The 13,151-nt window shown below is 35.1% G+C and overlaps 3 protein-coding genes across 3 annotated transcripts; all 3 read left to right on the plus strand.

The window, feature by feature from the left end:
* The first annotated feature begins 1,382 nt into the window (after nt 1-1,382).
* LOC117106394 (translation initiation factor IF-2-like) lies at nt 1,383-2,410 on the plus strand. The gene is made up of 3 exons (XM_033247759.1): nt 1,383-1,548; nt 1,820-1,923; nt 2,034-2,410. The coding sequence occupies exons 1-3, from the start codon at nt 1,487-1,489 to the stop codon at nt 2,342-2,344; spliced, it is 477 nt and encodes a 158-aa protein (XP_033103650.1). The 5' UTR covers nt 1,383-1,486; the 3' UTR covers nt 2,345-2,410.
* Nucleotides 2,411-3,925: 1,515 nt separating this feature from the next.
* On the plus strand, nt 3,926-9,430 carry LOC117106399 (probable serine/threonine-protein kinase pats1). The gene is made up of 9 exons (XM_033247764.1): nt 3,926-4,463; nt 5,281-5,370; nt 5,520-5,708; nt 5,804-6,049; nt 6,333-6,530; nt 6,616-6,777; nt 6,926-7,219; nt 8,559-8,627; nt 8,903-9,430. The coding sequence occupies exons 1-9, from the start codon at nt 4,362-4,364 to the stop codon at nt 9,191-9,193; spliced, it is 1,641 nt and encodes a 546-aa protein (XP_033103655.1). The 5' UTR covers nt 3,926-4,361; the 3' UTR covers nt 9,194-9,430.
* LOC117106396 lies at nt 9,206-12,793 on the plus strand. Its single transcript, XM_033247761.1, has 6 exons — nt 9,206-9,307; nt 9,437-9,487; nt 9,575-9,934; nt 10,144-10,476; nt 11,427-11,756; nt 12,498-12,793. Exons 3-6 carry the CDS (start codon nt 9,628-9,630, stop codon nt 12,791-12,793), a joined length of 1,266 nt encoding a protein of 421 aa, XP_033103652.1. The 5' UTR covers nt 9,206-9,307; nt 9,437-9,487; nt 9,575-9,627.
* Nucleotides 12,794-13,151: the final 358 nt, after the last annotated feature.

Here is a 13,151-nt window from a genome sequence, read left to right on the forward strand (position 1 = left end):
TAATGCATCTATTGCAATTTTCACTTTATCCTCTCAAACAGTCCTAAGAATGTTCAGAGTGTGCTACTTCACTGGGGGATTCGCTCCCTTGACCCCGGCGGGGTCCTTCGTAATTCGCATAACGGCTCCCCCCTTTCAAAATCCTGGCTACGTCCCTGGGGGGGAAACAATCGATATGATGTCCCCCCCCCCCATGGGCCGATGGCCAACAAGCTAACCACTACCCACCACCACCAATTGCAATCTACTATTTTGCTGTTATGTAAATATTCACGCATTCTTGTCAGGATGATTATCCACCATTCGTAATGTCCTTATATACAGCAACCTTTTTTAATAATTTTCCATAAAAACCCCTTGATTTTCATCTATTTCCATAACCGCCCCCTCAATTTCCACTCTGTTTTCATAAGCGCTTCGTTTAAATAAGTGCCCCGTTTGAATAAGCGCCCCTCAGAAAGTGCAAAAATTATTTTAAGCGCCCGGGCGCTTATTCGCGCGAGTACGGTAGGTGAACTTACACCGGGGCAATTAGTAGAATTAATATATAGATGGTAATGCTACGATATATTTCTTCGAGAGATGTGCATGCATCTGGATGGGATATTGCGTTTATTCGTTACTCAAATTAATATACATATGATGATTGATTAGAGTATTGTATTGTGTTATCCATTCTCTTACAAGTGAAATACATCTCATTTCATTTGATCTCATTTAATATTAACTTTTTCTAGGTTTTGTTGATGACGCCATTATTGCGACGGTGTCTTATGAAATGAATCACAACTGGAAACACTTTGGTGTTCTTTTGGGGCTCTCATTGAAAAGGGTTAACAAGATTGATGCTAAGGAACAACACACTGACAAAGCTATCTTTAAAATGATGACGTATTGGAGAAGCCACTTAGATAGTGAAACACATCAACTGGAAATGCTGTGCACTGCTTTGATACAACATGGTTACGTGAATCTAGCTGGGCAATTATTCCAGGGAGATATCAGCGAAGAAGGTGAGTGAATGTGTATATATATAAATATATAAATATATACATATATATATACACCCTTACATACATAATACATACATACATACACCCATACATACATACATACATACATACATGTATGTATGTATGTATGTATGTATATATACACACCTCAGCCACAACAATGTGGGGCTTAAGTGTCTATTTGTGAAGGTCCCTCTGTGGGCCCCCTTCTATTTCAAATTTCTAATATTATTTTATTCTAAATAGAGAAAATAAATATATGTTATTATTATTACCTGTATTATTATGTATTAATTTTAAATCCTAATAAATATACTTTATCACTTTCTTTCCGATTGTTCTTAACGCATTTAACATTAAATTCCGAATTCTTCGAAGTTCCTGAGGTAATATTAGCTAGAGGTAAAGAAGCTCAGAGGGTTTATAAGGAGGAGTTAAAAAATGGAAAAATCACAGTAAACCATGCACGATTAATGGTGGCTGGAAAGCAGGGCGTTGGAAAAACCAGTTTGGTAAACACTCTGCTTGGAAAACCGTAAGTTTCTGAAGTCTTTGTCCATGCATGTAATATACCTGGGAGTATTGGAAATAATGTGTTTAGAATCCCGGGTGGGTGGCATGTTTTCACACTCGCACATTTCTATTAGATATACAATATACTGTATACTGAAGGCTTAGGTTGCAGGGAGGACTGAGCATTTGTGTATAAATAAATATATTTATGTTCCTGAAATATGTTAACCCTTGTTTTCTGTCACTTGTGATCAGTTTCATTATATTGTAATTCCTGTATAATGTTTTCACAGATTTAATGACGAAGAACCATCAACCGATGGGATAGTATTGAGAACAGCATTTCAAGCTACTAACGTTGATTGCAGTGAGTGGAAAGAGGAAGAGGATATTGATGGTATTAAAGAAAATCCTCTATATAACTTTTAGATTAAAACACCTTTTTGTAACTTGTTGATATGCTGCTAGTTGTTAAAACTATTGTTTGAAATATAATTTCATTTGCAGATTGTGATTGGATCAAAAAGTTACATGATAATGCAATAGAAGGTAAAGTTGCAGGGATTTTGAAATTTATAGGAAAACAAACAGAGGGACACCAGCCAGCAGTTGAACCTGTAACTGAACCAGCAGCTGAACTGATACCTGAACCAGAAGCTGAACCGATACCTGAACCAGCAGCTGAACCGATACCTGAACCAGCAGCTGAACCGATACCTGAACCAGCAGCTGAACCGATACCTGAACCAGCAGCTGAACAGATACCTGAACCAGCAGTTGAACCAGTACGTTCTGAACTGTTACTGAAATTTTATTAAAAAATATATCCTTCTTAAACTATATCTATTCTTTACTTGGCGCCTTATAAGGTGGATATAATTTTTAATTGGTGTGGTAAAAATGTCTGATATATTATTATTAATATTACTATTAAAAGCACAATTTTTGGGCAATACTAAGCACCCAAGAACACTCTCCCCATTAATCCTCTCAGGCATTATTATTCTGGGAAGGACCCTAAAGAAGCTCTAGTCGGCCCCATGATTCGGACACTCTGTCGGACATCAGTGGGAGGAACCAAACTGTATTCTACTGCTCTGTATTATCTAATCTATAGCTTTTTGTTTTTCTTTGTTTTTTGTTTTTTTTTTATAAATGATGAAATAATTTAATTCATTTTATATTATATTTACACACAGGATGAAATGCTGGAAGGAATTGCAATAGAAAACAGTGAAGCTTGTCAATGTAATAAGTTTACAATATTATTTTCACATTATTCATTCAATAAACAAGATTTTGATTGTGCAGTTCCGTAATTATTTTTCATAATTGCAAACACAAACACAATAGAGCCTACTGTGGCCTACAGCAATCATGGGCTGTAATAATTTGATTCAATATTGATTTGTTTCTTGAAAACATTTTATAAATATCAGCAATTTTTATCATAATATGCCCACTAGTGTCACGCATATCACTGTAATTATGATCAACACTTCTTTTTTCTTAATTATTTTCACAAAGCAAATTCAAGAAAGACATATGGTTTTTTCTACAAGTACAAGATTTGGTGGTACATTAAATAAACTACCAAATAATTGGGAAAAAACCCCAAAAGATATTACGCAATCAAGAAAAATAAAACAAAACTTTTACTACACTGTTCGTTGTAATTGTTTTGAGTCCAAAAAACGTGTACATGGTCTAATGTCGCAAATAAAAGGTTCTATCTCTCATGGCACGCACAATTTGCAATTAGCTTTCAAAGGATACAGTACTGGAATGCTGCCTTAGTCGTTGGTCCCATGCTACTCCAGCTTATTTCTTGCAACAGAACAGTTCAAAGTGCTGTTCACACATTCCATTCCACAGACACAGGATACTGTATACTTCATTCTTTATTTGTGAATCACATAAGATTTGGCACTCATTTCTTAGATCCACACAGGATACGCATTTATTTCGGATCCACACAGGGTAGCCATACATTTAATCCACACAGGATAACTTTCGTAGCTGGAAACGCACATTGGTAGCATGAATAATATAATATTCACTGTATAATACACACAATCTCTGGTCCACACAGGATGCTTTACTCTACCAGACCCACACTTTATTAGTGCTGCTACAATCTCCATTTAGTCCACACAGGGCATACAAACAGTCGGCTTACATTTCTGACTTTCTCTCAGTGCAGATCCACCAACACTAACCCTTTTTTCTATCCCATCATCCTACCACATTACATTTTATAATCTTTCTACCAGCTTCTCACTTTATAACATTGCATAACACTATTCTTCACACCATACCACACCACTTTCAGTCTCCACACAATCAATACAATACCTTAAAAAACTTCATAACGTTACAAAAACTGTCACCACTTTCAGCATAAAAAAAAAAATAAGAATCACATATGAACAAACTGAACTGTCAATCCTCTATTTTGACTATAAAAGTATTTTTAATTTTATATCTTTTTTTTTTGTTCATACATACTTTTTTATATATATATAAAAAAGTATGTATGAACAAAAATAACCCCACAATCCCATTGTGACAATTGTTGAATTTACTTTACAATCATTATGACATTGTCCCATTATATTTCCAAAACCACCACCACAATCTGCATCATTATCATCCTCATCTTTATAATCAGTGATGATTACTGTCTTGGTTAGAATTCGATATAAATAACCATTTCCTAATATTTTTTTTTGTAATTTTAAAGATGAAGATTTATTTGAGAACCAGAGTACAAGTAGTGATGACAGCTCAACAGAAGACCTTACACCTGAAGCCCAAAAGAGAATTAGTAAGCGAATGTCGAAACCGAATGAGAAAAAATCAGGGGAGACTGGATATAAAGATATGACTTACATTTGGGACTTTGCTGGCCAGCAGCTCTACTACATCACACATAAAGTAAGTAATGCTATAACCAGGATTTTTAAATAGTGTGGGACAACATAAGGGTGAACCCATTTACACATAAATTCAAATAATGTGGACCTATTTTCTTAAAAGTTGTCCCATTTTACGTAAAGAAAAAGAATAATCCGAACCCATTTTCTTGAAAAATTGAAACATTATACGTAAAATATATTAGAAATCTGGACACATTTTCTTAAAAGTTGACCAATTTTACACAAAATATGAGAAATCGGGACCCATTTTAAAATGTGAATTCATCCAACTGTCCCAATAGCTAATTAGATGTCAAGACAATTTAAATATCTGAGCAAATCAGATGTCAAACAGTCAATTTTTGATAATTAATTTGATCAGAAAATATATTTTTAAAATATACAAGTTCTCTCCCTTCATGGCCATGATTTTTGTATGGCTTTATTCTTTGATGTAACATGAATAGAAACACGTTTCATTTTTTTACAAAGTTATCAGCAATTATTTTATTTGAAAGTATAAACTAAAATTCAACTTGCATAAGTAATAAATAACTGGATTAGATTAAGTTTTTTATCAATTTTATGAATGCAACTTCTTGATATTTTATATGCTCTAAGCTTGTATTGCAAAACAGGACCATATGTAAAACAGGCTGTTACATCCTCCTGAAAGCTTGTATAAATATGCTCAATAATAACTGGAAGAATAATTGGGAGAACAATTTAGGCCTTAATTCCAACTTTACTGTACATTTCTGTTAAATGTTTTTAAAATCAATGAATAATTCAATACAAGAGAAAGCTAGGCACTAACTAGTATTCATTTTTTTTAGATATTCCTAACGAGCGAGGTGGTGTATTTGATTTTGTTTAGCCTGATAGAATGCATGTACGCAAAAGGGAAGCGTAGGATAGATGGAGAGGTAACGGTTCTTCTTTTTCTGTTACATTATTTGTTTTTTAGGTTTTTTTGCAGCACATTGATTAAATTAATTTTTATTTACTACTACCATTTGATTTATTAATATTTAAGATTTTATATATTTAACAGTTATGTAAAATATATTTTCAGGAAAGTGATGTGATGACATACGATATGACAAATATAGAGATTATCAAATACTGGATGAGGATGATATATACGTACGCTATCCCAGTTCAGACACAAGATAAACAGCTACGAGCCAAGAAACCCCAAATTGTGGTGGTTGGTACCCACAGCGAGAGCCTAGAAGGGACCAGTGACGACAAGAAGAAACAGGTAAAATGTACTAAAAGACCATCAACAATAATTTGCTGAAAGCCATTGTATAGGCCTACATAACTTACTTTTACACCTATATTGTATCTATTTAGATTAAAGAACAGTTTAAAATAATATTCAAAGAAATCAAAGGCACGCCATATGAATGTCACGTGGTGAGGGAAATGTATGCCATCGACAACAAGTTTCCATTGAAAAGTGTGATGCTGAAGACTCTTAAACAAGATGTCAGCGGATTTCTCAAAGCGATGCCCAAAACAATTCCGCTTAAGTGGCTTGATTTCCAAAGTCAAATCCAGGAGATTGGTAGGAAAGCAATACGCATGACTTATGTTAAGGTATTGTACATTTGCATATAAACATAGTTACCACTTACCAGCCTGAAAGATTTGAAATGCAAGAATACTTGGGTAGGAGGGGAGTGAGGGGCCGCCAGGCCCTGGTAAGTTCAGGCGCAATGTCACATAATCAATGCTTGGTTGAGACTACAAGATTCCAGTAAGTGTGTGGTTGGCTGGGTTCTTTGGTCGGGAAAGACAAATTTTCAAATTGATTCTTGAATGAGAAAACGAAAGCTATCTAATGACTAATTTTATCGTATCTTTATTTCATGACATTAAGGTTTGTGAAGTTGCCACTAAGTGTGGAATTTCTGTGGATAACCTCATTCACACCCTCAATTACCTACATGATCTTGGAATCATTCTGTACTTTGAGAACAACAGAATACTGAAGCATACAGTGATAACAAACCCACGGAAGCTGATTGAAATATTCAAGAAAATCATCACAGTGGTGGAACCTAATGACAGTGATAAGGTGAGTTAAGTACAAACTAACTGCCAGACATCATGCAGTCAGTACGATAACAGTATAACATGTTTGAAATCATCGTTACTTTCAGTGGCCTATAATGATGACACTTTGGAACAAACTTGATGACGAAGGTATCTTGGAGGAGGATTTAGTCAGACATCTTTGGAGAGATGAGCTCAGCCAAGATGAAAGTAGCCTTGAGGTCTTCTTGGAACTATTGAAGCAGTTTGGACTTCTCTGTGAGCAAAAGGTACCGTAAAAATGAATTATTTTTCAGCGAAAACAAATACAGTGATGCATTTGATTTTCTAAAAAAGGCTCAAATATGCCACTTATTCTATTTCACATATTTATTTTTTTTTCTTAAAATTTAAGTCTTAAAATTGTTTTCATTTAAGAATGTGGAAAGCAGACAACGCTCATTTTTTGTGCCCTGTCGATTGAAACGTAGCAAAGAGAGTTTGTCTATCGAACCGGACACGGATGAGATGGTATCTATCTACATGGCCTCCGAGGATTTCATCCCTGATAGTATCTTCCACCCTTTAGTTGTCAGCTTGATTAGAATGGTGCAAGACATGGGTTACACGGCTAAACCAGAGTTATTCAGCAACAATGCAATCATAGCTCTAGGATGTGATCACATTCTCAGCCTAGGACCAGTAGTTATTAATAACAAACCCTCCTTAAAGGTAATGTCACTTAGTTTGATTGATTGATCAACAAGTTACTTTTTTTAAGGTTATCGTTTTGATTTTAGTATACATTATGTTTTTTATAATACCTAAAGCTTTTGTCTACATGGACACCTTTCCTATCTTTCTATCTGATTGACATAAATAATAATTATAATGCTGATACAATAATACTCGAGCTAATATTCCAATTAAAATCAATTCTCTATTGGTGGCTGACTTTCACATGGTTGCTGATGAGACAACCTTTAGCAAGATGATATTTAAAGAGTTGAGCTAGTGTAGCTGGGTGGTGAATCTCAGATCATAAGCTCACTTAGGGCCTGTTTCTGCTGAGCAAAAAAACACATGTTTTTAGACGGTTATTAAAAAACGCATGTTTTTCCCCAGTAGAAATGGGCCACAAAACAAAAACATGGTTAGGAATACGTTCTAAAAACGCGTGTTTTTACACGCATTTGTTATAATAATAATAATATGTCGTTCTTATATAGCTCTTAATGCCTTTACAAAGCCTCTAAGCGTTTCACATTACTACCCCGGTCACTGGATCAAACACATTGAACACCAAATTAAATTATTAAATTGAATTATATTATTATTCCATAATATTGCGGAGTAATCAGCGCAGTTGTTTTGGAACCTACCAGGTACCCACTTGTACTCCTGGGTGGAGAGAGGCAACCGTAGTTAAAGTGCCTTGCCCAAGGACACAAGCGATTTGCACAGCGAGAGTTTCGAACCCCCAACCTTGAGGTTGGAGTCAAAGTTACAACGGATGCGCCAACCGCTTCTACCCGTTATAGGGTTCGCGTTCAGAAAACACGTTTTGTTGTTGACTTTTCAGCTGCAACGCAATAGCGTGTTTTTCATGACCCGTCGGTGACCCAAATTGGCCTCTTCGTTGGTTTGATCACCCATCTGCGGGAAATTTGGGGCGAAGGAAAAAAATTAAACCAATATGATGACATGCTTGAAGATCATACCATACTTTTTTCATACTTTCGTGGTGTTTTGTTTACTTCTTACGCAGCATGCGCTGTACCTCGTAAGAAGTAACGTCAGCTTCAACTTCCAGTGGTGACCGTCATTTAAGCTCTGTCCACCTGCCAATGCTCGCATTATTATGTTTTTATTAGTTGCACTTTTTACTAGAAACGCATTCAGATGGAATTTAACCATTTATAAAAAACACGTTTTTGGCGTTATTTAGCAGAAACACGGCCTTAGATGAATGACATGAAACTGGATTTTCAATTTCAAATAAATCTATTATTGAATGATTAATTAATTGACTGGTTGGTTGATTAATAAATTGATTTGATTTTTATTTTAGCTTGAAGTATTACGCAAGCCTATAGATCAAGAGGGAGATACGAATCCCAGTCCAAGAGTCTGTATGCCGGTACATTATATTTTAGTAATAAAATCCTGTGGTTAAGATATCAGCTGTTAAACAAAATAATGTTGTTTTTTTTTATATTGTTCCTTGATCAATATAGAGTAATAGACAGGAAATTTTACTTGGGACAAAATGGTAATAAAAGATGTATCAATATAGTACAGATAAAATTAATCTGTCAATCAATAATTATTATTTTGTGTATTCTCTCAATTATTTTTCTGTAAAGTTTTGTTTATTGTTTTCAATCTCCATATTTATCAAAATTATTATCAAAGGTGTTGGATTTTCTGAAGAAAGAGATGAAATTACTGACATCTGGAATGAAGCACACAGGATATACATTCCGTGTCCTGTGCTGGAAAGACTCGCAAGAAACACACTTCCACGATTTAGAAGAGTGCTTGACGAACAATAACATTCCATGCGGGAAGAGATATATAAAAACAAGCAAACTACAGAGGATGTTCAAGAATAAAAAACTTGAGACAGGTAACACAGATTCAACATACCCACTTACATTAATTGGATTTAATTATTCCTGTAAAAGCATAGATATTGTCATTTAATAAAATATATTAATAATACAGTACTCTAAATTTAATTTATTTATCAATATTTTTATTTGATTTTTTATTCTATTTCAGCACCGATTCCCAGTGATACAACAACACTGCCACCAGGTTAGGGTTTTAAACATTTTCAGAATTTCATGTTTTGTAGATATTAGCCTTTATTGTCAAATAATAAAAATGTATACATACATAATAGAAATGTATTGTATATAAATGTTTTTCAATATTTCTTAGCAGGCTCTTCACAACAAGCACCGACTCCCAGTGACATAGGAATCCCGGCACCAGGTTAGAGTTTCCGACATTATTATCAGTATTTTGTATCTCATAGATTGTACTGCTATTGTTATTTCATTGTAATCTTCTTCATTTTAGATAAAAATCTTGGTTACCTAGAAAATGAGCACCTGCTTAAATTTGCCAGCTGCATGGGACCGCAATGGAAACAAGTGGGCGTCAGACTGGGTCTCAGTTGGAACAGGATCCAGCAAATACATAGCGACTTTAACCTATCACAAGACCACATCACGAGTATGCTTATAGAATGGAGGGAACAACAGAACTACGAGACAAATCAAGTTGAAATAATGTACAGGGTTTTGAGAGAGCAAGGACTTGCAGAGCCTGCTAACACGGCCTTTGGATCTCAGTTAATATCAGTGGATCAACCATTCCTTGTAGAAGCAGGTGAAGGACATGCTAGAAAATTAGATCGAAGACACAAAGAACAAGATGGTTAGTTCAAATGTATTATTACTGCTGCAATGTGAAACATATCGTTAATTATTTATCCAATATTTTTGGGTATTAGTCTTAATTAAGTTTAACAGCAAAGAGAGAGTAGTTAGCTCAGTTGACAAAAGTAACAAAGGGGAAACACAGGTGTCAATAGTGTCATATTCAATTATTTTATTATTTGTATATCATCTATGATTTTATATTAGGAAAATGTTTTGACGATCAAGATTTGCTATTCATCTGTGACCAACTGGAGCCTGGTTCATGGAAGAGACTAGGAGTGCGTCTTGGACTTAAGTGGACTGATACCAACAAGATAGCAATCAACAACAAACAGGTGAAAGACTGCGTCATGGAATTGTTGGTTACTTGGAGGGATAGCCAATCAACAAAGCAAGTACCAGTCATGGTGAACGCTTTGAGACAACAGAACTTTAGTGAACTTGCAAGAAATGTATGTAAAAGGCTTGGCTACAGTGACGAGTTAGAAGATGCATCAACTCAGATAAATCTGCCTCACATTTCAACACCTGTGCAAGGTTAGTAAGAAGAAAAAAAGGAAAGAAGGAAAATTGAAATTAAAAAAATTGTTCGATTTAGAAAAAATTCAACTTATATATAAATTATTAACTATCATTGACAAGTCAGAAGCTGCACTCAGATAAATGCAACACAGCAAACTAGTGCATGGTTAGTGAAAAGTTGCTATCCTCTTGTTGTCGTCCTTCTCACTGAGAAACATCATTAGCACAATTTCATTTTTATTTCCATATACAGAGAAAATTTTCAATTTTTCATTTAGAGAGAATGTAAGATTTAATTATCGATATACGTAAATCGTTCTGGTCAATAATAAAACTGTTGCTGGTTTCACTCGTGGCTGGTTATAAAATAAATCCAAAATAGTAGGCCAGTTAATGTTGGGCCCGGGTATTCAACCTTTTAAGCTGGTGCCCAAACAAGTTTATTGTGGCCAGTTAGCAGGCAGACAACTTTATTATTTCCATCCATTCCTTTTAACACAACTCATGATATCTTGTCACAATGTGTTATAAACAATATAGACATTGTTTTGCAAAAAATGTAAAACCACCCAGCTAGTTTTTAACCCCAAGCTGTAATTTTACTCAAAAATCTAAATGTGTCCTCATTTTATTAATTCGGAATTTTATTTTTTATTTTTTTGTAAGTTCTGTGGTGAAGTCGCTCTCGAATTAGGGCTAATGTTAATGTACTAAATATAAAATAAATACTTTTTTGAGGTAAAGACAAATGACATTCTTCATTTCATTGACTTTTAATGTATGAAATTATTATTTATATAGTGCCTCACCTTGTTAAGTTTGATTGACACGCCGGAAAGGTCTGTTGAAGCGGGGACCAAGAGAATAGTTAGCTCAGTTTACAAAAGTAACAAATAGAAACACACATCAATAGCGTCATATTCAATTATTTTATTATTTGTATATCATCTATGATTTTATATTAGGAAATTGTTTTAATGATCAAGACTTGCTATTCATCTGCGACCAACTGGATCCTGGTTCATGGAGGAGACTAGGAGTGCGTCTTGGACTTAAGTGGACTGATACCAACAAGATAGCAAACAACAACAGTTTGGTGAAAGACCGCATCATGGAATTGCTGGTTAGTTGGAGGGATGACCACTCAGCAAACCAAGTACCAACCATGGTGAACGCTTTGAGACAACAGAAGCTTCTTAAACTAGTACGACGTGTATGTGAAAGGCATGGCTACAGGGATGTGTCTGAAGTTGCAGCAACTCAGATAAATGCAACAAAGCAAAGACACATGCACGGTTAGTGAAAAATTGCTATCCTCTTGTTGTCTCCGTTCTCGATGAGAAACATCGTTAGCACAGTTGAATTTTCATTTCATATAATGTACAGAGATTTCCATACACTTTTAAATTCTGCTTCATTGCGAGAATGTAGGATTGAATTATCGGTTTTATACTTGTATAATAAAAATATTGCTGGTTTCAGCCCTTCAGTCATGACTGGCCAACATATAGATCTTAATGTAAATGCTAATCTTCAAAAAGCAGCCTGCTAATGAAAAGGCTTCGAGTATTCAAACTGGCGGCCAGAGGCAATTTGTTGTGGCCGGTGGCAGGCCAACACAACTTTATTATTTCCATAAACACTCCATCCATTCCCTTTAGTACAACTCATGATCTCTTGTCAAAATACATTATGGAGACAATATATGATAGACCTTGTTTTTTTTTTAAATAGTGAATAGATCTAGCTAATAGTCACAACCTCACAACCAGCTAGTTTTTCTCCGCTTAACCACTAAGCTGTAATTTTACTCTGAAATCTAAATGTGTCTTCATAATTAAGAAGTTTACTTTTTTAAATTACAAAGTTAATTCTGAGGTGAATTCACACTCATATTAAGGCTAATGTTAATGCACTACACATAAAAATAAATACCATTTCTGTGGAAACACAAATGACATTCTATATTCATTGGCATATATACCACTCGTCTACATGTATACAGTATTCTTGAAAATTCATGTGTTCTGTTTCAGGTTGCTTGCATGACATTGACATGGTGGTTATCTCAGAGAGTCTTGACAACGACTGGAAGGAGTTTGGGATTTACTTAGGTTTGCAAAGATCTGAAATAAATCGAATTGAATTAGATTTTTCACCACCAATTGTAGACGCCCGTATCGAAATGTTGGTACAGTGGCGAGAAAGACAGGAAGCTGAAGTAAGGCATCTCAAAACAATTAGCGATGCACTGATCAAAATTAAACGAATGGATATCAAGGACAAACTATTATTAACTATACTTGATCGCCTTCCAGTATCAACGATCTAGTCATGCATCGGACGGGGACATTGGTCCAACACTGGCAACTTCCAGGAATTTGCTGGTACTCATTGATACAGTTGGGTAGACTGAGGCAATGTAGTACATTGCTTAGGCACAAGTAAAATGCTCAGCGAAGGACTGAAACCCAAACCAAGTGGTTGGGAAACCAACCCATTTCCACTGCACTGAACCACCTCCACATATACAGTATAAAACTGAGAGTAATTACTGAAATGTCCAGTTAGATATTACAACCAAACAGTTTTTACAGTGATGTGTTTGGAAATATGGATTTTGATCCATAACGAAATACAGGACTGCATGTGCAAACATCAGCTTTCATTGGCTTATCTGAATCAGGCTA

This window comes from Anneissia japonica, unplaced genomic scaffold (assembly GCF_011630105.1).
Source record: "Anneissia japonica isolate Jap-2015-1 unplaced genomic scaffold, ASM1163010v1 scaffold1273_len70562_cov112, whole genome shotgun sequence".
Classification (NCBI taxonomy): domain Eukaryota; kingdom Metazoa; phylum Echinodermata; class Crinoidea; order Comatulida; family Comatulidae; genus Anneissia; species Anneissia japonica.